This window comes from Mesoplodon mirus (assembly GCF_964341445.2).
Source record: "Mesoplodon mirus genome assembly, chromosome: X".
Classification (NCBI taxonomy): Eukaryota; Metazoa; Chordata; class Mammalia; order Artiodactyla; family Ziphiidae; genus Mesoplodon; species Mesoplodon mirus.
Genome location: NC_138981.1, coordinates 55,919,018 through 55,944,864, shown reverse-complemented (window position 1 = coordinate 55,944,864; position 25,847 = coordinate 55,919,018). Strand labels below are relative to the sequence as shown.

Below are 25,847 nucleotides of genomic sequence, written 5' to 3'. Positions count from 1 at the left end.
TCCCCACATAGAATATGCAGTTCTGCAATAGATCTTGCAGTCTCCACCTGAACAAGAAAACCTGAGTATCTGAAAGCTACAACCCCCAAACCATGTCAGTGAATTCAACCAATAGGTAAAAACTTCCTTCCAATTCCTCAAATGTGCCTACCATCCCTGAAGATCTGCCCATCACAGAGGGCAGTGGTAGCTGGCCTCTATCCTGCATCGGTAGTCTTAATCCTGTGAGGTAACTGGTGTGCACTTACTTGTATGTGCTGAGTCTGCCATGCTGCCCTGAGTTCCTCTGCCACTGATAGGTTTCTGATATCCAAATGCCTCATGGTTTTCTGATGTCCACAGAAGCTGGCCTGGACTTGGGCATCCCCTTAGGCCTTGACTCCTACAATTCTATCTAAAATCACCTATTGGTTGCCCAGAACTCAGTCATCTCTCCCTAGTATAAACTGATATCACAAACCCAATACAAACCCACAATTCCAAGTCCTGTTAAGTAGGTGAAACCTGTTCATCTCTCTCCACAACTCCTCCTCTGCTTCCCTCTTCCCCTTCTGTCCTTTCATCCTACCGAATGCTCAATGCCTTAATTTGACCCCTGGCTCCTGAGAGCTTGCCACTTTGATGCTCTATCTATAAAGTTTCCTATTCTAGATAAGCACCTTATGCTCAGAACTTGTCCTGAATCCCTTATCCCTTTCAAAATTTATGAGGCTGGTGTTCCTATCCTCCAGAATCCTGCCAAGAAACATACTGACAACCTATGTCCCAACAGCATTTCTTGATAATGGCTGAATGTATCCCAGGAAGCAGTCTTCCAAAACTGTCCTACATATGGCGAGTTTCAGATCCTGTGACAGATCATGTGTGGCAAGATACTTTCAAACAGAGGCACTTTTCATAAATTCTTAAATCATAACACTTTATTTTGGCTGTCTATTCAGTCATCTGTCTCCCTCCAATTCCTCGAATGCATCTACCATTCCTAAAGATCTGCACATCACATGCTCTCATCCCTAACCTCTGCTTTTGATCCAGTATTTCCACTGGTGGAAATGGGTCCTAAGGAAATTTTTAAAAGAAAAAGAGTAAAAGTAATGTACATGAATGCAACCTAAGTACGTGTAAATAATCTAAACATACAACAACAGAGGCCTGAGGGGAAATAATAAGACTATAAATTACGTATGGCTGAGGGCAAGACCTAAAAGAAATGAAGACACATTTTAGTCATTGTTATATTAAGGTAGTAGGCTTTATTAAAAGCTAAGAGTAGAACGTGTTAATCTCCAGATAGGTTATGTAATTTCACATGCTTAAGATTGAAGGGTAAGGCCCACTAGGCACCAATACAATCCAGAAGAGAATTCCAATGAATTTAAAATAAAATCATGGTTTCAGCAAAGTGAATCTTCCACTAAGGAGCTCAGTCTAGAAGAGGAAAAAATATGTGTAAGTACATCACCTAAAGATAAAGCAGGGAGTGGTAAGAACCACAAGAGAGGCACCCATGAAGTGCTGTGGGAGTACGGGAGAGGGTAGAATGCCTTTTTGTTTTGTTTTGTTTTGTTTTAATTTTAACGTCTTTATTGGAGTATAATTGCTTTACAATGGTGTGTTAGTTTCTGCTTTATAACAAAGTGAATCAGTTATACATATACATATGTTCCCATATCTCTTCCCTCTTGCGTCTCCTTCCCTCCCAGCCTCCCTATCCCACCCCTCTAGGTGGTCACAAAGCACCGAGCTGATCTCCCTGTGCTATGTGGCTGCTTCCCACTAGCTATCTATTTTTACGTTTGGTAGTGTATATATGTCCATGCCACTCTCTCACTTTGTCACAGTTTACCATTCCTCCTCCCCATATCCTCATGGGGTGGAAGCTTCATGGAGGAGCGGGCACTTGAGTGAGGCCTTGAAGGAAGGTGGGACTTAAAAAGCATTTGAGGTAGAGGGATGTAGCCTGAGTAAAGGTGAAGAAAGGGAAAGTGTGGGCATGCAATGGGATAAAGAGATAGTTTAACAGTATAGTTTGATAGTATTTCATCATCCTTCCATGGGAAATAATACTGATCATCCATTTTAGGAATAGAATGAAAAATGGAAAATAACTGACCAAGCCTGAATAAAATTAGATAACACTTTTTTTATTTTGGGGGATTTGATTTAAATCAATCAGTTTCTCTATTATTAGTAATATTGCTTCTTTGTGGCTTTGATTTAAACCAATCATTTGCTGCACAATCTCTGTCCCATTTTGCACTTATCTCTCTTAGGCCACTTCTCACAGCAGTATACATTTTTTGTTTCCACATTGATATCCCTCAATAAACTTTGAGAGCTTTGCAAGAAGGACTGTGTATCGTTCATCACTGAGTTCACAGCATCAAGCAGAAGGCCTCGAATATATTAGCCTCATTGTGCACTTATTGGTTTGCTCCCTCTGGACTGAGAGTATGTTTTACTCATCTCTCTCTCCCTAGCACTTAGCACAGGCCTGGCATATAAGATGCTGAATGTTTGTTGAACTGAGATGAAGTAGTTCCCTTCCTGTTCCCTTAGTCCTTGAGCATCAGTTTCCCCATTTGTAAAATAAGGGTAGTAAGAGTATCTACTATCTCATAACATTGTTGTGAAGATGAAGTAAGCACTTAGTGTAGTGTGCAACACAGAAAATGTTCAGTAAATATTAGCTGCTATAGCTATCATCATCATTATTTTCTGTTGTTGTTGATAAGGCTTCCAGACCTGCTCATGGGAACAGGTCCCTCAAATTGTGCCAGCCTTGGTCAGGGTTGTCCTTGGGTATGGGAAGCTATGCCTGTAGATTTTTCTCTCCCTTGTCTCATCACACTGCTTCTGCTGCACTTAAATACCCTGTGTAGTGTAAAACTGTAGCTGACCTTGGAGGGCACGTCCACTAGACTAGAAGCTCCCTGAGGACAGGGCCATCTCATACTCATCTCTGGGCCCACATTGGGCCTCATACAATACATGCGTGTTGAAAAAATGAATGAGGGAAAGCTACTCACCTCCAGCTCTTCTTCCCTGACACCAGACTATATGAATACAAATGCCTATAATCCAGAGTTCCCTCTAACCAAGGGGCAGGTCCCAGGGAGCCCTGTGTTGTCTACCTTAGTGCTACCCCTCATAGCTCTAGCTAATTCCTTTTAGGTCTTTGGTAACTGGGAATGAATACATCTTCAAAGCTGCAAAACTATTACAGTCTGAATTATGTCTGAAATACGTCACGTCTAAAAATAATTACTATCAAACTATCCATGTAAATAGCAACAGGTGAGTTATTTAATTCATACTTGCATTTCTACAGTGAAATCATGGGACCCCTGGAAACATGCTGAAATTTGACGTGGAGCTGATTTCTCATTCACACATTAAGAGGCATTGTCGAGAGTGTTTGGTTCACATTTTTTGAAAGTCTGGCACTATGTAAGAAAACTTCTAGTTGCCTTATGTCACGTAATCCTTAGAATTTCTCTCGTGGTCATCATTATCCCAATTTTAAAAGGCTCACGGAGGACATGTTTTCCCAAGATCACAGAGTCAACAAATGTTGGACTCAAATCAAGTCTTTTACCCCTATATCAATAGGGCTTCTGAGTAGAGAACATTTCAATATTTTTGTAGGGCTCACTACATAGGTGAGAAATCGTTCCACACCTCCAAACCCCTTTCTATTGTTTTCTGCATCTATCTCTGCTCCCATGGAAGCATAATCTGAACCTAAACTTGCTAGCTAGCCTTCATGAAATTGCAAAAGAGACAAGAAAATCTCTTTCCGAGTGACATGGGTTACAGAGGAGTTTCTGGGGAGCCATGGAAGCTATAGAGGTGGGGTGGCAGAAGAGGTGCGGTAGGACAGTGGGAAGTAGGAGGTCTTTAATCATAAGCAACACATATGAAGGATCCTGTCTCTATTCTGAAGCTGAGCAGAGCTAAGGGACCTCAAGGACTGGATACCCACTTACTGATGGGCCCAGGGGGCCTTAGGCAAGGTGCTAACCTCCTTTCCCTACTTAGGATTTTGGACAAAATCTGAAGGTGATTCAGTTAGGATTTAGAGATAAGTAGTATGTTACATGCTGGTTTGGGTTGGCTTTTTTTTTTTAATTTCCTTTATTTTATTAAGTTAATTAATTAATTAATTTTACTTATTTTTTTAACATCTTTATTGGAGTATAATTGCTTTACAATGGTGTGTTAGTTTCTGCTTTATAACATAGTGAATCAGCTATACATATACATATGTCCCCATATCCCCTCCCTCTTGCGTCTCCCTCCCACCCTCCCTATCCCACCCCTCTAGGTGGTCACAAAACACTGAGCTGATCTCCCTGTGCTATGCAGCTGCTTCCCACTAGCTATCTATTTTACATTTGGTAGTATATATAAGTCCATGCCACTCTCTCACTTTGTCCCAGCTTACCCTTCCCCTTCCCCCCTCCCTGTGTCCTCAAGTCCATTCTCTACGTCTGCGTCTTTATTCCTTTCCTTCCCTAGGTTCTTCAGAACCTTTTTTTTTTTAGATTCCATATATATGTGTTAGCATACAGTATTTGTTTTTCTTCTTCAGACTTGCTTCACTCTGTATGACAGACTCTAGGTCCATACACCTCACTATAAATAACTCAATTTCATTTCTTTTTATGGGTGAGTAATATTCCATTGTATATATGTGCCAATCCTTCTTTATCCATTCATCTGTTGATGGACACTTAGGTTGCTTCCATGTCCTGGCTATTGTAAATAGAGCTGCAATGAACATTGTGGTACATGACTCTTTTTGAATTATGGTTTTCTCAGGGTATATGCCCAGTAGTGGGATTGCTGTGTTGTATGGTAGTTCTATTTTTAGTTTTTTAAGGAACCTGGTTGGCTGGTTTTTAAAAGGATCAAAATTGAAGAGTGGGCATGGATGTGGGGATATAAAGCCAATATATGGGAGGCAGAATGAATGATGGTACATCACCAGTTTCATTTTATACACAGTGAAGTCACAGGCCATACCAAGGCATTATCCGATTTTTGAAATAAATGCCTGTCCCTCACAAATAATAAACAAAACAATAACACTACAACCAGACTACATTCCTCCAAGGGGTCCAAAGCACTAAGAATGTAGGAGACAGCACTCTAGATAAAATACAGTCCAGCTTGGTTTTAAAAAATATCCATCCGGCTTCAGGAAAAGAAGCCTTAAAATTTTATTTACACAGGTGCTGGTTCAGGTTTCTATTGAATTTGGCCCCAACATACTTTTAAGACACGCCTCTGGCTGGATGAGGGAAACCAATCGCTGAAGAATGTGGAAGATAATTTATGACCTCTCTTAGCTTTTCTCCTGGCCTGTGGCTATGGATCTGAATTTACCAGGGAGGTCAGACAAATCTTGTTGAAGACAAAGATACACAGAGAGCTCTGACACTTTCGAGTTCAAAGCCCCAAACTCAAGAGAGGCGATGAACACATGCTTGCTGGGCTTTCTGGGGAATGTTACTCATAGTGCCCTGAGAGGCCAAGAGGAAAGAGGAAGAGATTGACCTTTGCTATGTTCTTATACAAATGCTACTGGCCCTTCGGATCACCAATTAAGTAACACTGAAGATAAGTGGTTGTTTGAGAACCTTACATCAACCCCAACTCAAAGCCTTCTTTATCAGAGAACTACCATAAATACTATCTGCTATCTCTCCTTTCTGCTACCCAGGGGACACCATAAGTCTATGTGTGCCAATGACCAAGGCTTCACTCCAGTAGAAGGAACCAAAACTTATTGGGCACTGGAGCCTTGTTACATATTTAGTTCTTACAATAACCTTGTGACCTATTACTATCTTCACAGAGGCACAAAGAAGTTAAGTGACTTGCTCAAGGCTGCATATCTATTAAGTCTTGGAGTTAAGGACTGGGTTCAGGTCTATTTTCCAAGGCCGATGCATATAAAGTGAACCACTGGCCAATAGAAACATCTGGAATATCTATAAAATTTTAGAGATTTATTGTTAAAGATTTAGGTTTTTATAGATTTATTGTTAAAATATTCAAGATCATTTAGTTCAACACTTTTATTATTTAGATGGAGATTTGAAGTGAAAAGAACGAATGAGACATGCCTAAGGCCACATAGTAAGTCAATGGCAGAAACAGAGCCCCATTTGGTGCTCTTGCACTGCATCTTATTCCACTACCTAGATAGCAGTGTGCTTCCAAAGAGCCCAGAGAGTAGAGTAGGACAGTGATGTACAGCTCAGCATCGGGGTGGGGGGTGCAGGTATAAAAGGCTAACTGAAAGCTGGTCAAGGGACCTGCTGCATCTGATGAGGTTCCCCTCAACCACTTCTGGACTCCAAAATGTTCCTAAAACAATGGGCCTCCCTGGTGGTGCAGTGGTTGAGAGTCCGCCTGCCGATGCAGGGGATACGGGTTCGTGCCCCGGTCTGGGAGGATCCCATATGCCGCGGAGCGGCTGGGCCCGTGAGCCATGGCCGCTGGGCCTGCGCATCCGGAGCCTGTGCTCCGCAACGGGAGAGGCCACAACAGTGAGAGGCCCGCGTACCGCAAAAAGAAAAAAAAACAAAACAAAACAAAATGTTCCTAAAACAAGCATTCAACTTTCATGCAGCCCTGTCTTTGGCCAGTCCGTTCCTGAAGTCCTGTCTTCTTGAAGTTGACTTCCTACCTTTTGTACTTGGCAAGCTATTACACATCCCTTCAGACCTAAATCAACCCTTAACTCCTCTGTGAAGCTTTCTTAAACATTCCAGGTAAAATAACTCATTCTTTTATTCTGTCTGCTCAGTGGATTGTGTACTTACTTCTAGTACAGCACTTATCTTACTCTATTATGTTGGAAACTCTGTGTCTTATTCACTCCACAGCCACTAACAAGTTATATGACTTTGAGCAAGTCACTTTAACTCTTCTGTGCCTCAGTTCCCTCATTTGTAAATAGGGCTAATGATAATACCTACATCATAGGGTTATTGTGAGGATGGAATGAGAAAATGTCTACAAAGCAACTAATACATACTGAGTGTTCAATGACTAGTTTTTGTTGTTATCTCGTATCCCAGTGCCTGGTATAAGTCTAGTGTACACAATAAGTAAGCATTGACTGTTTGTTGAATAAATGGATGTTATCTGGGGAAAGTGCCAGTCATCAAATAGCAATTTTAGATATCCCTGCAGTCAAGATAAAGGTATCCCTGCAGTCAAGATAAAGGTTTATTGTGTTGCCTTACATAAATCTTGGAGGTTCCAAGGCAACAGTCTCTGAAGCTCTGCTGATCAGCTGTGAGGCTGGAGAACCCCTCAGACAAGAAACAAGAAATGGCTGGGAGACCCTCATTTCTTCCCTTTATATGTTCTATGAACCTGGAAAAGTCACTTCCTCTCTCTGGGCCTCAGTTTCCTCATCTATAAAATGGCTTGGTCAAATTTTTAGATTTCTGAGTTATCTTCTTTCAAATTTTAACAGGTTAGCATTTAAAGATCCTGTGATTCCAAATACTGCAAATCTTTTAAGTCTTTTCATTAAATAACTCATGGCTGAGTCAACTGCCCAGAAAGTGAAAGAACTTGTGAACATGGGACTATAGAAATGTGGTTATCTAACTTATGGACCTGTGAGAGGCCCACAGTCTCCAGGTCCCATATCCAAGTACCACAGTGAAATCATGGTCCGTCTACACTATGAGGTGAACCAGGAGAGGAAGGACAATTAAAAATTTAAAACCCTGATAAAAGAGAGGATTTCGCCTCAATTTTTAGCTCTGTCATGAAAGACAATATTTTCTTGTTTATGACATCAAAGAGGAGGGGAATGGAGTCCTCTTGCTCCTGGCCCCATGGAAAACATTCTGTGGCACACTTCTCTGAGAAGGCTCAAAGCAAAGAGTCCAGGAACCATGATTCTACCATTTGTATACATACACCCTGTCTCTGAGTTCTTCCCTTAGCTTGGTAGTGAGGAGTAAAATTCTCATGTGCATAGGTGTTAAATCATGCTTCCTGTTCTGTGGTTGCGTGATGAGAGTGAATTAAGAGCTACCAAGCCTGGTTTCATCAGAATCAGAACTTTCCCTCTGAAGAGTAAGAGTTGGCAGAAGGACTATTACTCACATGTCCCTGGCCCTACCTAATGAAGAGTTTTAAGTATTTGGAGCTGTTTTAAGTATTTGGAGCTTTTTTAGGAAGAAAGCTCCCTGTGATATTGGTGCTACTCATTGGCTCCTTGGTTTCTCCCCACAGTACTTAGGTCTTTCATAAATTCTTTCATTTCTGACTCTATTGTTCCTCTTCACTGTTGTCTTTCTTGTTTGCCTAGGCATTGCACTTTCTTTCTGCTTTAGGTTAGTATGTTTATATATTTGAGGGGTAGCTGTGCTGTAAGAGAGTGACTGCTAGCATCGGACCCAGAAGGCCTGGGTTTAAATCCAGATAGTCCACTTACTACCTGTTGATTAACTGACAAAACCTCAGTCTGCTTACATGGAAAATAAGGAGGATGACCTCTTCCTCTGTTCTAGTTGGTTGGGAAGTTCAATGGAAATTGGATACGATAGCTCTTCATCCACTGAAGAAATTTAAAGGTGTCCAGGGTTATGATCACTAAGTTCCTTCAGGCAGGCTCTGTATCTTGAGTATGTGAGCCTAGTATCTCATGTGTAGTAAGCACCCAGCAAATGTATACTGACTGAATGCATGAGTAGATTAACACCAGGCCTGTTCTTATGAAGTACTCAGTAAAATATAGGCACCAGTCTAGCCAGAAGCTGTGATGATTTCAGTGGGATGTATCAGGAGTCACAACATGGGCTGGAAGCAAATGGACTGAGAAGTCTAATCTCTTTGCTCCCTTTATAAAGAATCATTTACCTCCAAATCCCAGTTTCCTTTTTTGGATAGGAGGAAGTTTCCTTTTCTGTGCTCTCTTCTGGCAGGTAAAAAGATTACCTGTCTCCTTGGAATGTTGAGGGCAGTTACCTAGCCATGAAGAGAAGGAGCGTGAACACCTGAAAAATAGGTTCCAGAAGTATGCACACATGACTATTATAACTGAAGAGGTTGTTTTTTGAAATAACAGCTTCTCCCAGAATTCAGTTATTATGAGGGACAGTGTGTTTCTTGCCATGGGACTAGTCTAGAGATCAGAGAAGTAAGAAATAACTCCTACCTCTGAAGAAAAAGTGGGTCTAACACCCTTGCAAGAGCAACCAACTGCTAAAATCTACCACCCAGAGTTTCACGATTATCAAGAGATTCTCTGAGGGATTAAAAAAGCTTCTGGCTGCAGTATATGGATGGGCTTTAAAAATATAACACACTGGGGAATAATAAGGCAAGGTGGAGTGAGACAATGGACTAAGAAGATCTTGCAAGTGACACAGAAATTTCATGTTAATCATTGTTTCATAAAATGTACATGCTATAAATAAGCAGCCACAGGGCACTATAGACCAGCAATGGTGAATTCTTGACATGACTCCCAAATTAGACTCTAATAAGAGACTTAGGTGGGCATCAACTGGAATGAGTTACAGAGCTAAATTACTTATTCTGCAAGCCTGTGGTCTAGTCTTGTGATGAGGAGGACCAGAATTAAGCCAGCAAATGTGTAAAGACAAAGAATCGTGGGGAAATATATGGTAGATTCATAACTCAACTGGCCACCTGGGCCTTACTTTCTATGAGACAGAGAGTTTTTCCATAACGCTTAGTACCAGATAGTCTCCAAAGCCCTTCCTCTTTACCATCTGGGGTGTATGTGGCATCCATAAAAACTCATTCATGTATATTTTCCAGTTACCCACATGGTTACAGTACAAATGTCTAAAAAGAAAATGTGTAGAATATTTTCAACTTCTCTGGGTATTGCAAGGGTGAGTGATCTACAAGGTCATCAGAAAAAAAGTATCCTCTTGTAGCATTCCTAGATTTGTTTATTTTTCTCCTGTTTAGTGAAAAAAGCTCAGGACCTAGATGCCACCAGACCAGGCATTCTAGGCAAGCAAGGGGAACAAACTTTGACTGGGCAACTCAGAAGAATGTTTAAAATTAGATAATCTAGAAAGTTGCTAAGACACCAGGAGACCAGAAAGAGCAAAATTTACCATGCAGATTTGTAAGCACAGGAGCAAGAGTCAACAAACTACAATTCACAAGCCAAATCCAATGTGCTGCTTGTCTTTCTGTGGCTCAAGGACTTAGAATTATTTTTACATTTTAAATGGTTGGAAAAAATTTAAAAAATAGTATTTAAAAGCATGTGAAAATTAAATGAAATATAAATTTCAGTGCCCATAAAGTTTTACTGTAGTACAGCCATACCCATTAGTTTTGTCTAGGTTTGCTTTCATGCTACAAATGCAGAGTTGAATAGCACAGTCAGAGACCATATAGGCCACAAAGTCTAAAATATTTACTATCTGGTCCTTTATAGAAAAAACTTTGCTGACCCCTAATCTAAAGTCTGGCTATGATATTTAAGAAAACCAGAGACAGATAAAAGATAATAGGAGGGCTTCCCTGGTGGCACAGTGGTTGAGAGTCCACCTGCCGATGCAGGGGACACGGGTTCGTGCCCCGGTCCGGGAGGATCCCACAGGCCGCGGAGGGGCTGGGCCCGTGAGCCATGGCCATTGAGCCTGCGTATCTGGAGCCTGTGCTCCACAGCGGGAGAGGCCACAGCGGTGAGAGGCCCACCTACGGCAAAGAAAGAAAGAAAAAAAAAAAAGATAATAGGAGCTTTGTGAAAAAATCTCTAGGACTCGTGCAATCAGGATCAGTCAATTTCTTAGCCAAAGATACCTGATTAAGGCTCTGTTGAAATTGCAAGTGGATCCTCCTAGCAGAGTTAACTTGCCCCTGGGAAATGTTCCTCCGAAGGTCAGGGAGTGAAGGGGACACTGATATGTACCAAAAACTCTCTGCAAGACTCCAAACAAAAAGTAACATTCAATTCCACATGAGTTGAGGTGGGAAAGAGTAGATTTAAAGGACAGAAAGAGTTCAGTGAGGGTTCACTTACATTTCTTCCCTCACAAAAACCTGGGGCAAGAGAAAGAATCAAAGCCATACTTATATAAAATTTGCCAAGGATACTAAATTGGGACATATTGTAAACATCAGTGAGGATGGTGTAATTCTTTGAGTTCAGAATGTAAACTACAGTTTCAATTTTATGATGTGTACCAAACAGTGCTTCATGTGTACAAAACAAATGGATGTACAATCTCCAATGTTTTACTAGAAAATGTCTGAAAAATAGTAAATTCTTGAGCACATAATGCACATGATGAATTAATTAACCCTCTTTGAAACATGATGAGGTAGAGATGAGGATTCATATCCTGATTTTCCAGATGAGAAAATGGAAAAGAAAGAAAGTTATCCAGCCATGGTCATAATGCCGGGAGAAGAGGGAATCTCAGAGTCCTGACTTTTAACCCAGCCCATCCACAGTGCTCTCTCTCAGCTGGCTCTATCCCCATCTGAAGATTGATTTTTTTTTAAGAGAATGGAAGCTAGGATTCACCATCTTCTAGGAAGGCAACACCAAACATGCATACAGGTATAAATGCATGTGTGTTTGCTGAAATAACAGTGATGGTGTTTGGAACTTGTAGAATTGTCACAAAAAGTCTAAGCTGAAAAGGCATTTTAAAAGTATCTAGTTTAACTCCCTTATTTTACAGACAGAGAATACTGAGGTCCAAAGGGGGAAAATTTCTTATCCAATGTCACACAACTAAATCCCCTCTGAGCCCCTACCCTGATCATGGATATCACCTTCCTTTGACTTCCTGGTCTTTTTGATAACATCTAACATGCCTTCCCCTTTCACCTCCCCACTCATCCCACCCACCCACCACTAACTGATTCTCTACATGCCTGTTTCAAATCCACAGACCATCCACTCAAATGTGCTTACACACACACACACACACACACACACACACATACACAAACACATTCTTTCGCTAAGTTTCCATCAAGCAGATTTTAGTGGTTTTTACCCCCTTGACCTATTACCATTATTTTTTAATCTCAAAATATTCAGATCCTTCCCTGACTAGCCTCACCATCACCCCGAACTCCCAGCATTACTGACAACGAGAAAATGTGGGGCTCTCTTCTCTTCTTCCTCCTCAACAGGAAAACCTGGCTAGATTACAATTGTCTGTGTGCTGAGCCTTGCACCAATGACAGCATTAAAGCTTCATGGTTTATGAGCTACCAAAGCTAGAAATGGATTTCTGTCTGACGTGCCAGGCTTTTAAGTCTTGTACCTGTGCCCAGTCCAGAGATTTCTGAAACCATGAATAAAGTGGTAATCAACACTCTGAATACTCCATCTGAACTTACTGACAATGACAGACAAATGAGGAAGAAAAGATTTGTGCTCCCACTCCCTCCAAGACAGGTGGAATTCCAAGTTTCAACAAGGCAGATTCACAATCACCTTCAGAAAGGCCATTTGAGCAATAAAGACACATTGTAAAAAAAAAAAAAATCAATAAATGTTCTCTGCAGGTAATAAGACAGCCCCTTGCCTTCAAATAGATATAATAATGGCAGTAAACTCCAGCCACCAAGCTTTACAGATGGGAGGTGAAAGAAAACACCAATAAGGGTTTTTTTTTGTTTTGTTTCATGTTTTTTTCTTAAACCACATTCTCCTGTCCCTCAAAGGGCTCAGGACTGAACCTGGGGTTCACATTCCAAAGGAACCAATGGGCTCCATAGTTTTGTAATGAATCCACTGGAAATTTTAATATTTCAAGCAGTTGAGAGCATGTGGCTCCATGAGTTCATAGAGTCTCATTTTCTCAAATAAAATATCACCAAGTTTCCCTAACAAGTGATTCTAGGGACTGAAGAATTTTGAGACCTTGATGGACTTCCAAGTGCTCAGTAATGAGTGGTTACCCCTCCCCCCAGCTTCCTTGTTCTCAAATAGTACAAGATCCACATAATAGCAGAGCTGCTCCCAGGCAGCCCTGCCAGCTGCCCTTCTGCCTGTCTCCCTCCTTCAGCCCTAACTTCCTCAGAAAGCTCCCATGTGGAATAGTTATGACAGAAAAATCTTCCCTTTCACAATATGGTTGATCATTCCCACTGTTTTCCAAAAGCAACAATATCATGACCCAGATTTGTAAAACCCAAAGGCAGCATCAAATACAATCTAATCTATTTGACTATTGAATTTGCTTTTTGCTTGCTTTCTTGAACTCTTTTCCCATCTAATATGGCTGCTATTACTGTGGTGCCTGGGCTTGCTGACACATTAGCTCTAGATGGGTGCTGTGGTTCATTCTCTGCTCTATAGATGGGGCCTACCTGATGACAGGATATGGGGAAGAGACAGGTTCTCACTGGAGAAGTTGGGGTGATCTGAAGTCTTTGGAGCTACTCCTCATTTCATTTTCTGACAGCCATTCTTTTGCGAGTACGCTTAAGAAAGGAAGACACTGCTCTCTGTCTCTTTCCAAACTGCCTACGCCTAGGCACTGGCGCCCTGGACTTCATACTGTCCAGTGTAAGCAGTAGCAATGTGCCACTCAAAGCTATGGGTGGGACATGCAGCATATTTTCATTAATACTAAATGCTAGCTGTCTCCTTGTTGCCTGGGGGATTGGAAGAAAACAAAATAGCTTTCCATTTTATAGGTGTTCCTGCCATCTGGTTAAAATGGTGAAAAGGCTATCAATAGGGAGACCAGTTAAAGGGCCCACACTTTCTACCTTTTCTCTAGATGCCAAGAACTCTATGGTGCTTCTGCTGTCCTCTGGTGGGTGTCATCATATTCCTGCTGAAAGGTGTGGCCTATATACCTGCCACTTTCAAGACTGTCCTCAGGGATTGCAGCCTTTATATAAGGAAAAGCTGTCTGCTTTGATTCTGACTTGGAACTCAAAACTTTTAGGCCAGTGAGAAGGAAGAAAAAGGTCTTGGCAGGAAGTACTTCCTTTGTGGAAAATGGAGGCAGGAGTAAATAGTGGTGTTTAGCAAATGGGTCTGCTCCAAGAGCAGAGCATCTCTGTCTAGAAACTGTTCATCAACGTCCCTTTGAGAAGAAAGCTCTTAGTACAGGATGCGGAATGAAGTGGATGGGTAGGAGGCTTAAGCCCAGGGAGATTGGGAAGGAAGGATGCACTAGTATATATAGGAGGTCTGGAAGTGTGAGTTCCTGCTGTAAGATGCAGCCTGAGCTCCTCTGGGGGCTAAGCAGACATTAATTGTTTTAAGCTAAATAATACTAAGGAGCCAGGGTTTGAGCCCACTTAGCCAAATATAAGATTCAACTTAGCTTACGGTTCTGGACCAATGGACAGGGCCTGAGGGCAAGTCTCTGGAGAGAATAAAAATGTTTCATCACTTTGGGTCCTTATCTACCTAGGAGCTATTAATGCAAAGAGGCCCCAAGGATGCAGCAGCAGGAGGGAGCAGGTGCATAGACTGATGGTCTGCTGAACAGTGAGAACACTTCCTTTCTGGGGCCGAGACCAGAAAGCCTTCATGAAGGAACAGTTTCGTATTCACCGCAGAGAACAGGCTGGGTATTCGGTTGGGGTTTCTCCACTTCTAACCTCTCTAATAAGGACAATTTTTTCCCTCACTAGGCAGGAGAATGGAACACAAGCAAGGAGGAAATTAAATCTTTTCAAATCATTAATTTTTCTTTCATTCCTAGGACCCACCAAGCTCCAAGCACCAGCTGGGACCACCTTCATTGCCTACATTGCCTATACTACCAAGGCTGCCAAAGCCAGGGGACCAGCAAGTATGGAAACTGACTTTTTTTTAAGGCTCTTAGGTTCTTTGAACCAGCCCTGCCCGTTACCTTGTCTCAGAGATAATAAAATCCTGGGTCCTGATAGACTGGTGTCTCTTTTTAGAATATAAAGGAGAAAGGGAAACAGAAGTTAGTGTCCAAGACCCTTTACCTTCAGCGGCTCTTTTAAAGAAGACTTTGCAGCTTCCACAAGTGAGAGCTCCATAGTGACAGCCAGAAGCTTCATCCCCACAAATCAGGCAGGTCTTCTGTGGTGGAAAGTAATAGTCGATGGGCGGAACATGGTCCTTGGTAGTCTCCAAACTGAAAAGACCCAAGAGGAAAAATGCAACACATGTCAGTACTTGACAGAAACAGGAGGGTAGAAGTCTGAAGTCTTCAGCAGTAAAGTGCACATGTAAATTATTATTTATTGCTTAACTGAGTCAGGGTGGAGCTGAATTTTCCTTGGACTTCTCCTAGGGATTATGTTTGTAGGGTTTCCTGTCATGTGGACAGAGCCCTTTTGGATCCTGTGAAAGGATGTGAGAAGTTCTCTGGAATCAGCCAATCTCATAGGCTATGTCTACATGAGGGAAGGATGAAGGCAGAAACTTGAGGTTAAGGTCTTTAACTTAAGTTGTTGGTCAGGAAATAATTTCAGAGTAACTAAATGGTATGAACTCAGCCCTAAGACTTTACCTTATCCAAAGGGAGACCTATGGCAAAACCAGACTAAGCATCAAAGCACTTTGATGTGCTTTGCTCTAGTTCTCTGAGCCTCACTCTCATCTGTAAGTAGGAATAATTATCACCCATCTTACCGAGCTGTGTGAGTGGAGGTATGAATTAAACAAAAGTATAAAAAGCTCTTGAAATGAATACAGAAGTGAGGGATCATGATTAGTATTATCATACCATTCTTCTTTGGTCTTTTTTTCCATTCCCTCACTTTCTTTAGGAGTCTATCTAGATCACATGTAAATCCCCCACCCACATTCTATAACATAAAGTAGCAGAATCCCTCTGCCAGATTTTATTGTGAAATGATGCACAATGATGCTGGGAATCTTTCAGGCAACCATCTCAACACTTAGCCATTAGAATACTCAGGTTCCTTGGGCTAGGATGGAGCTTCACAGGTCACCTAGTTTAACCGCCTGTCTCCAAGAGGATCTGTGTCTTTGTCCTTCCAAGTGGACTGAAGGAGAGGGCCAGAAAGCCAATCCTAAAACCTTAATGGAAAGGTAGCTCTTAGTCTCCCATGGTAATTAATTCAAGTTTAAACAAATGGAACATGGTTTGTACTACCCAAAGGTCAACTTTTTTTCTCTTCTATGCCCTAAGTCTAATCATTAAACAAAACGTAAGTGACTTCTTGGGTAAATCTGCCACAGATAGGTTACAACTGCATATTTTCTCATCCAAAGGAATGCAGCCACCGTTTTTATAAATACTTCTTTCTCACTAAGCAAAGAAGGAAGGAAAATAAGCCTGTTCACTGTGTTGGGTGATTTCAACTCCTCAAAACAATTTTGTGAGACATTTTTTTCTCATTATTATATCAGATGAAGAAAGTCAGATTCAGAGAAGAAAAGCTCAAAACTATTTGACCCAAGCCCAGGACTCTCTAACTCCAAATTTAACACAATTTCCATTACCCTATTGTCTTCTCAGTACTCACCTTCATTTTTTACCCATGGCTCTTTGGTTATCATACTCAGCACAGTCATCAGAATCCCAAAAGAGCATGAAAGGTTATCCTCCTCTCAATGCTCAGTGAGCAGCCCTGGCAGGGCAAGACCAAGAAGGCTTTCACTCAGGCTACACTTGACAAGCACTTTATCTCTAAGACACAAATCTTAGCTTTTATTCATATCCCAAGTACAACAGAAAGCACTCAGAAAGTTCTGCTCATATGCAAACCCAGCAGCCGATTATGGCAGCCTATCTCTTCTCCCCATAATCCTTCCCTTTCCTACCTTAACTGGAAAGCCAGCAGGAGTCTGTCCACCAAACCAAGACTAGGAGGGCCACAAGTTCCACAGGAAAAGAGCTCACTTTCCATAAACAAATGGGTCAAAAGCTAAGAATGTCATTCCTTTGGCTAAAAATGTCATTTCCTTGGGTAAAAATTGTGCCCCCATCCTTATTCATGAAACAAGGAGAAGACGCAGAGGGTTTTTGCTGTTGTTTATTTGTTTGTTTTTAAGTGTCTTAATCTTCTTCTTACATTTTATGACCTCTGTAACTAATACAGTTAAAATCTAAAGGACATGTATTAAGGCACTTTATGTGCCAAGCTATTTCAAATATATCATCTCATTTAATCTTTATAACAACCCTGCCAGGTAGTTCTGTATCATCCCTATATTGTAGGAGAGGAAGCTGATGCTCAGGAAAATTAAGTAAACTTGTTCAAGATCACTCCTCTAGTAAGTGGAAATGCCAGGTTACCATCCGAGGTAAGTCTGACTACAAAGTGTGGATTTGTAACCAACGGCTAGCCATGTTATGAGACTGAAGGTCTAGATTAGATAGGTTGATTCAACTCAAATCCTAGCACCTGGCCCTATGGACCAGGTACAGGGCTAAGTGCTTGGGATATAGTGATGATCAAGATATTATCCTTGCCTCTAAGCAACATGCTCTTTAGTAGAGAAGAAAGACAGGAAGCAAAGAACTGTAAAATAACATAGTAGATGATATAATAAAGTAGAGTGCATGTTGCTACAAATGAGAAAGTACCTCAAAGACAGAAATGCATTTTGAAAGGTATAAAGGTATATATGTGTATATATGAATTAAATGATGATGGTAATGACAGTAATTATTATTATATGATTGAAGAGTAAATATTAGATAAACAAAATGAGAACATGCATAAAGTAAATAAGTGGTCTTTTTGGAAAGAGCCTTTAAAAATAGAAATTTTCATCCATAATAAAATTTAAAATACAACACAAATTATTTAAAATAATCTAATTAATCAAATGTATAATCAATACTTAAAGACTGTAGAAATTCATCACTTTATTTATTAGATATGAATTTAATAAAATACACCTCACACAAAAATAGCTATAAAGTAGGTGGAAGAGTAGGAGAAACAATGAAGGCAATTTTAGAATTTGAATTTTTCCTAATTACAACCCACTTTGGCTAGAGGCCTGAGATATTTCCTGACCTTACCAGGCCAGTCTCTGCCTACCTCCTCCCTCCTCTCTCTGGCAAAATGATTTGGAAAGGATTCCCACTGACCCTGGCCTAGTGTGAACAAAGGGCACATTGCAGTGACTCATGGACTGATTGATCTTCTAGCACTGGAAATGAGAATTGAAACTTCAGTCCCTCTCCCAGGTTTGTATTCTAGAGAAACTTGTGCACATTTGTACAAGGAAGCATATGCAGAAATGGAAATACCAGCTTTGTTTATAGAAGCAGAAATGATAAACATCCACTGAGAGGAGAAAGGATAAATAAATTATATCATACTCATTCAATAAAGTACAATTCAGCAATGACAAGGAAGAGAATATATCTACAAATAGGCGAATCTCACAAGCTAACGTTGCATAAAAGGCAATTCATAATAGCATACATACAATATGGTTCCATTACATGGAGTTTGGAAAGAAGCAAAAGTAAACAATATGTAATTTGGGAATATATATATGAAAAGACATAAAAATGCCAGGGAGTGATAAACCCCGAATATAGAACAATGGTTATCCCTGAGGGGAGGCTGTGGGGTAATGATATAAGGAAGGAAGATACAAACTGATTTATGCATTAATTAAAAAAAATTTATTAAGCACCTGCTACATACCTGGCACCATTCTAGGTCCTGGGGTTAGTTAAACTAGTAAACAAAAAATAGTGTTAATGTTCTCATTCCTTAATCAGGGTTCATGAGTGTTTGTTTTATTATTATGCTGTATAAGTAACTTGCATGTTACATGTTTATTGTATGGTTATAACAGAACACAATAAAAAAATTAAAAGAAAAACCTCAGGAGTTTCTAACATCTCCCTGCATAAAATTCTAACTGCAAGCACAGCAGAGGTTTGCTTTGAGAATAAGTAAGTGCAGAATTTGCATGCAACATTGTGTTTTTTACCACCTCCCCTGTGTTATGTGCTCACTTATTATCCCAATGCTGGGCATTCAGTTTTATGAAGTCTGAAGCAAAAGCCCTGCCACATAGCATGGAAGTTTTCCAAACAAGAACATAACTTGCTATTCTCCAATGGTTTCACAATTAATTAAATAAAAGTGGTTTACTAGAAGCTATAGGCTTACAAATGCCGGCTCAATAATGAGGAAGTTGGGTTCAGAAACCCTAGGCACCCAGCTGTAATCTCACTCTCTCTCTTTCTCTCCCCTGATCTCTCTCTGTCTCCCTCTCTTTCTTTCTCTGTTTCTCTGTCTCTCATACGTGAGGATACTTTAGATAACTTAAGGGGTCTGGCTAATTTAAGCAAGTCCCTCAGTGATTGTGGAACCAGGATGAATTGTAAAAGTCACAGATCAGTTTTCCCTGTTTAGGAGAGAATGTAAACTCAGCAGGGCTTTTGAGCCAGCCAGACCTGGGTTAATATCTTGCCTCCACCACTGAACCTTGGGCCCAGTAATTAGGCTCTCTGAGATCAACTTGCCTAGTCTGGAGAGTGGGAATATTTTCTACCCTTGAGGGCTTTTGTGAGAACTACATTGAATAACAAATGTTAAGCCCTTGCCTCTATGCCTGCCACATGGTAGCTGCATTATAAGTCTAGGATGCCATTACCTTTTGTCTTACCATAAAAAAGGAAAATGTCTTATAGTCTTAAAATAGAAAAGACCATCCTTCTTGGCTATATAGTATTCTTAGGGAAAGGTAAATATAGGTGGAGAGAGAAGGAAAAAAGGCTAGATGTGTAAAAGTATAACATTTTTATACATACCTCTGTACTTTTCAAACAAAAAAAGGATTTAGGAAACCACCAAACATCTTTACAGAACATCATATTTTTCCTGATGTTGAGTAATTTAAAAAAATATTTTTATTAATCACATTGTGGGATATAATGAAGACTTTACATGAATTTTTAAGATAAAAATCAAAGAGTTCAAAGTTATTTTCTCCTCATAGATCACTTGTGCCTACTTCTTTGGGGGTATAAAGAGTATTTCAGTAGAAAAATTGACAAAGTAATGACATAAGACTTGTATCTACTTTTCCCCTGACAGCCTGAGATTCTAAATTTGATAACTGTCTGTCCAAGAAGAGAATCATGTTTTTTTTAAAAAAGTATTACCCGAGCTTATGTCATATCTCTCCAGTTCTCTTTAATAACGCCTTTTGTTGAAGTGGGAAGGTATACAGGTACAACATCTGGTTTTCATGGTCATCTCTGCCACTTTCTAACAGAATGACCTTGAACAAGTCATTTTGCTTAAATTTCTTCACATGCAAAATGCATAAAGAAATATAGAACTCACAAGAATGCTATGAAGATTCAGTGAGATTCTGGAGGTAAAGCAGCTCACACCATTGCTGAGAAGTAAGTTGGGATTTTGAGAGAGATGGCCTTGAATCCATGGAAAGTATTACAATCTTAACAATACTAAATCTTCTCGCAGCAGGACCCAACTCCACACACCAGCTAGTCAGCACCAGCACCAGACTCTTGGGGTCACAGAGGCAGCTGCATGAGGGTCCAGCCATCCCCATCCACAGACCAGCACCAGCCCTGGGACACAACAGGATCTGAAGCCAGCTATACCAGGGCCAAGCCCCGCCCACCAGGGGGCTGGCATCAGCCCCAGGAACCCTTGGGCCACACAGCCAGCTGAGTCAGGACCCAGCCCCACCCACCATCAAGCCACTGCACAAGGGATGGCCTGGCAGCCAACCAGGCTGGGAACCAACCCCACCTACCAGCATTCCCACAGTAGTCAGCCCTGCCACAAAAGAAGGACACATGCATGCACAAGGGGGCACCTTCAGAGCATATATCACTGGTGAACACAGGGCAGTGTGCTGCTGGGCCTCATAGAACATCCACTATATAATGTCACTTCTCCAAGACTGTAAAATGTAACTGATCTGCCTAATAAGTAGAAATAAAAGCAGAAAATTAGGCAAAATGAGGAGACATAGGACTATATTCCAAACAAAGGAACAGGACAAAACCTCAGAAAATGAACTAAATGAAATGGAGATATGCAATACATCCAATAAAGAGTTCAAGTTAATGATCATAAGGATGCTCAATGAACTTGGGAGAAGAATGGATGAACAGAATTTTAACAAGGAGATAGAAAGTATAAGAACCAAACAGAGCTGAAGAATACAATAATTGAAATAAATAATACACTAGAAGGAATCAACCATAGATAAGGTGATACAGAGGAATGGATCAGCAAGCTGGAATACAGAGTAGTGAAAATCACCCAGGCTGAAGAGAAAAAATAATAATTTAAATGAGAACAATTTAAGAGACATATGGGACAACATCAAGTGTACTACCATTCATATTATAGGGATCCCAGAAGGAGAAGACAGAGGGAAAGGGGCAGATAACTTATTTGAAGAAATAATACCTGAAAACTTCCCCAACCAGGGAAAAGAAACAGACATCAAGGTCCAGAAAGCACAAAGAGTCCCAAACAAGATGAACCTCAAAAGGTCCACACCAAGGCAGACAAATAAAATGGCAATAGTTAAAGAGAATCTTAAAAGCAGCAAGAGAAATAAACAATTAGAAAGACTAACAAGACTATCAGCTCACTTTTCAGCAGGAAATTTGCAGGTCAGAAGGGAATGACAAGATATATTAAAAGTGATGAAAGGGAAAAACATACAACAAAGAATATTCTCCCCAACAAGGTTATCATTCAGATTTAAAGGAGAGATAAAAAGTTTCACTAACAAAAAGAAGTGAAAAGAGTCTACTACCACTAAATCCACACTGCAAGAAAAGACCATTACTAGAAATATGAAAAGTATGTGATAAAAGATTTCATTGGTAAAGGCAAAGATATAGTGAAGGTAATAGATTAGCCACATATAAAACTGGTACTAAGATTAAAAGACAAAAGTAATAAAATCATCTATATCTATCCACAATAGGTAGGTAAAGAATACACAAAACAAAAAGATGTAAAATATGATATCAAAAACATCAAATGTTTGGGGGGGGTGATAAAAATGTAGGGTTGTTAGAATGCATTCAAACTTAAGAGATGATCAACATCAAATCGTTATCATTTTATATATACATATATATATATATATATATATATATAAAACATAAGGAACACATGCAAAAAAGAGAAATTCGAACATAACACTAAAGAAAGTCATCAAATCAAAAAGGAAGACAGAGGAAGAAGAAAAAAAGTGCAAAAAACACCAAAAAACAATTAACAAAAGGGCAATGAGTAAATAATTACTTTAAATGTAAATGGACTACATGCTCCAGTCAAAAGACATAGAGAGAATGAATGCATCAAAAAAAAATAAGACCCATATATATGCTGCCTACAGTAGACTCACTTCAGATTGAAAGACACACACAGACTGGAAGTGAAGGGACAGAAAAAGGTATTCCATGCAAATGAAATGAAAAGAAAGCTAAAGTACCAATACTTATATCAAACAAAATAGATATTAAAAAAATATAACAAGAGATGACTAAGAACATTAAATAATGATAAAGGGATTAATTGAACAATAAAATATAACAATAGTAAATATATATGCACCCAACAAAAGAGCACCTAAATACATAAAGCAAATATTAACAAACATAAAGGGAAAAACTGATAGTAACACAATAATAGTAGAGGGATTTCACACCCCATGTATATCAATGAAAATATCATCCAGACAGAAAATCAGTAAGGAAACACAGGCCTGAAAGTACACATTAGATCAGATGGACTTAATAGATCTATATAGAACATTTCATCCAAAAGCAGTAGAATATACTTTCTTTTTAAGGGCACATGGAACATTCTCCAGGATAGATCACATGCTAGGCCAAAAAACAAGCTCAATAAATTACGAATACTGAAATCATATCAAGAATATTTTCTGACCACAACAGAATGAGGCTAGAAATCAACAAGAAAAAAAAAAACTGGAAAAAACACAAACACATGGAGGCTAAAAATATGCTACTAAACAAACAAAGGGTCACTGAAGAAATCAAAGAGGAAATAAAAAATACCTGAAGAAAAATGAAAACACAATGATCCAAGATCAACAGGATGCAGCAAAAGCATTTTGTAGAGGAAATTTTATAGTGATAAAGATAGAAGCCTATCTCACAAAAACAAGAAAAATATCAAATAAACAACTAAAACTTATACCTAAAAGTCCTAGAAAAGGAAGAACAAACAAAACCCAAAATTAATAGAAGGAAAGAAATAATAAAGGACAGAACAGAAATAAATAAAATAGAGATAAAAAGACAATAGAAGATATCAATGAAAGAAAGAAATGGCTTTTTGAAAAGATAAATAAATTTGATAAACCTTTAGCCAGACTTATCAAAAAAGAAGTAGAGGGCTTCCCTGGTGGCACAGTGGTTGGGAGTCCACCTGCCGATGCAGGGGACACGGGTTCATGCCGTGGTCTGGGAAGATCCCACATGCCGTGGAGCGGCTGGGCCCGTGAGCCATGGCTGCTGAGCCTGTGTGTCCGGAGTCTGTGCTCCACAGTGGGAGAGGCCACAACAGTGAGAGGCCCATGTAACGCAAAAAAAAAAAAAAAAGAAAGAAAAGAAAGAAAAGAAGTAGAGAGGACTCACATTAATAAAATCAGAAGTGAAAGAAAAGTTACAACTGACACAACAAAAATACAAAATATAATAAAATATTACTATGTATACTTATACAAAAATAAAATGGACAAACTAGAAAAAAAGGATAGGTTCCTAGAAACATATAATTTCCCAAGACTGAATAATGAAGAAATAGAAAATATGAAGAGACCAATTAACAATAATAAAGTTGAGTCAGTAATACAAAAATCCTAACAAAGAAAATTCCGGGACCAGACGGCTTCACAGGTGAATTCTTCAAAACAGTTGAAGAAGATTTAACATCTATCCTTCTGAAACTATTCAAAAAAATAAAATGAGGAAGGAATGCTTCCAAACTCATCCTATGAGGCCAGCATCACCTGGATACCAAAACCAGACAAAGATATCACAAAAGAAGAAAATCACCTGTCAATATCACTGATGAACATAAATGGAAGAATACTCGATAAAATATTAGCAAACAAAATTCAACAATACATCAAAAGTATCATACACAATAATTAAGTGAGGGAATTCCCTCCCTGGTTGTCCAGTGGTTAGGACTCCATGCTCTCACTGCCGAGGGCTCGGGTTTGATCCCTGGTCAGGGAACCAAAATCCCACAAGCTGTGTGGCATGGCCAAAAAAAAAAAAAAAAAAAAAAAAAGATCAAGTGAGATTTATCCCAAGATACAGGATGGTTTGGTATCTGCAAATCAATCATTGTGATACACCACTTCAGAAACTGAAGGAAAAAAATCATATGCTACTCTCAACAGATGTAGAGAGAGCATTTGACCAAATTCAACAATGATTTATGATTAAAAAAAGTGGATCTAGAGGGAACATACCTCAACATAATAAAGGCCATATATGACAAACCTACAGCCAACATAATACTCAATGGTGAAAAGCTAAAATATTTGCCTCTAAGATTAGGGACAAAACAAGGATGCCCACTCTTTCCTCTTTTATTCAACATAGTACTGGAATCCTGGCCACTGCAATCAGGTAAGAAAAATGGGTAAAAAAATACTCCAAGTTGGAAAAGCAAGAAATAAAGCAGTCAGTGTTTGCAGATAACATGACACTGTATATAAAATGTCCTAAAGATGACACACACACACACACTAAACACTTAGAACTAACACTAAATTCAGTAAAGTGGCAGGATAGAAAATTAAAATACAGAAATATGTTGTATTTCCATAAACTAATAACAAACTATCTGAAAGAGAAATAATAAAAAAACAATCCAATCTACAATTACATTAAAAATAATAAAATATCTAGGAATAATTTTAACCAAGGCTGAAAGACTTGTATACTGAAAACTAAAAGATACTGATGAAATAAGTTGAAGTCAACACAAACAAATGGAAAGATATACCGTGCTCAGGAATTGGAAGAATTAATATTGTTAAAATGAGCATACTCCCAAGGCAATATACAATTTCAAAACAATCCCTATTGGGCCTCCCTGGTGGCGCAGTGGTTGAGAGTCCGCCTGCCGATGCAGGGGATACGGGTTCGTGCCCCGGTCTGGGAGGATCCCATATGCCGCGGAGCGGCTGGGCCCGTGAGCCATGGCCGCTGGGCCTGCACATCCAGAGCCTGTGCTCCGCAACGGGAGAGGCCACAACGGTGAGAGGCCCGCATACCGCAAAAAGAAAAAAAAAAAAACAATCCCTATCAATATACCAATGGCATTTTACACAGAACTAGAAAATATAATTCTAAAATTTCTATGGAAACACAAAAGACCCTAAATAGCCAAAACAGTCTTGGGAAAGAAGAACAAAGCTGTAGATATCATGCTCTGTAATTTCATACTATACTCCAAAGCTACAGTAATCAAAACAGTATGGTATTGGATCAGTGAAACAGAATAGAGAGCCCACAAATAAACCCACACTTCTATGGTCAATTAATGGAGGCAAAGGAGGCAAGAATATACAATGGGGAAAAGATAGCCTCTTCAATAAACAGTGTTGGGGAAACTGGATAGCTATAGGCAAAAAAATCAAATTGGACTACATTCTCACACCATATACAAAAGTAAACTCAAAATGGATTAAAGAATTAAATGTAAGATGTGAAATAACAAAATCCTGCATGAAAACAGGCAGTATGCTCTTTGACATCAGTCTTAGCATTATATTTTTTATATACCTCTTCAAGTAAGAGAAACAAAAGCGAAAATAAACAAATGGGAACAAATGGTATTAAACTACAGAGCTTTTGCACATCGAC

The 25,847-nt window shown here is 39.6% G+C and overlaps 1 protein-coding gene across 1 annotated transcript in view; it reads right to left on the bottom strand.

Moving 5' to 3' along the window:
- Nucleotides 1–25,847, bottom strand: part of AR (androgen receptor) — a 181,953-nt gene that overhangs the window by 62,415 nt on the left and 93,691 nt on the right. Inside the window, exon 2 of the mRNA XM_082610314.1 lies at nucleotides 14,971–15,122. Within this exon, the coding sequence (XP_082466440.1) occupies nucleotides 14,971–15,122 (152 nt within the window). The remainder of the gene's footprint in view (nucleotides 1–14,970; nucleotides 15,123–25,847) is intronic.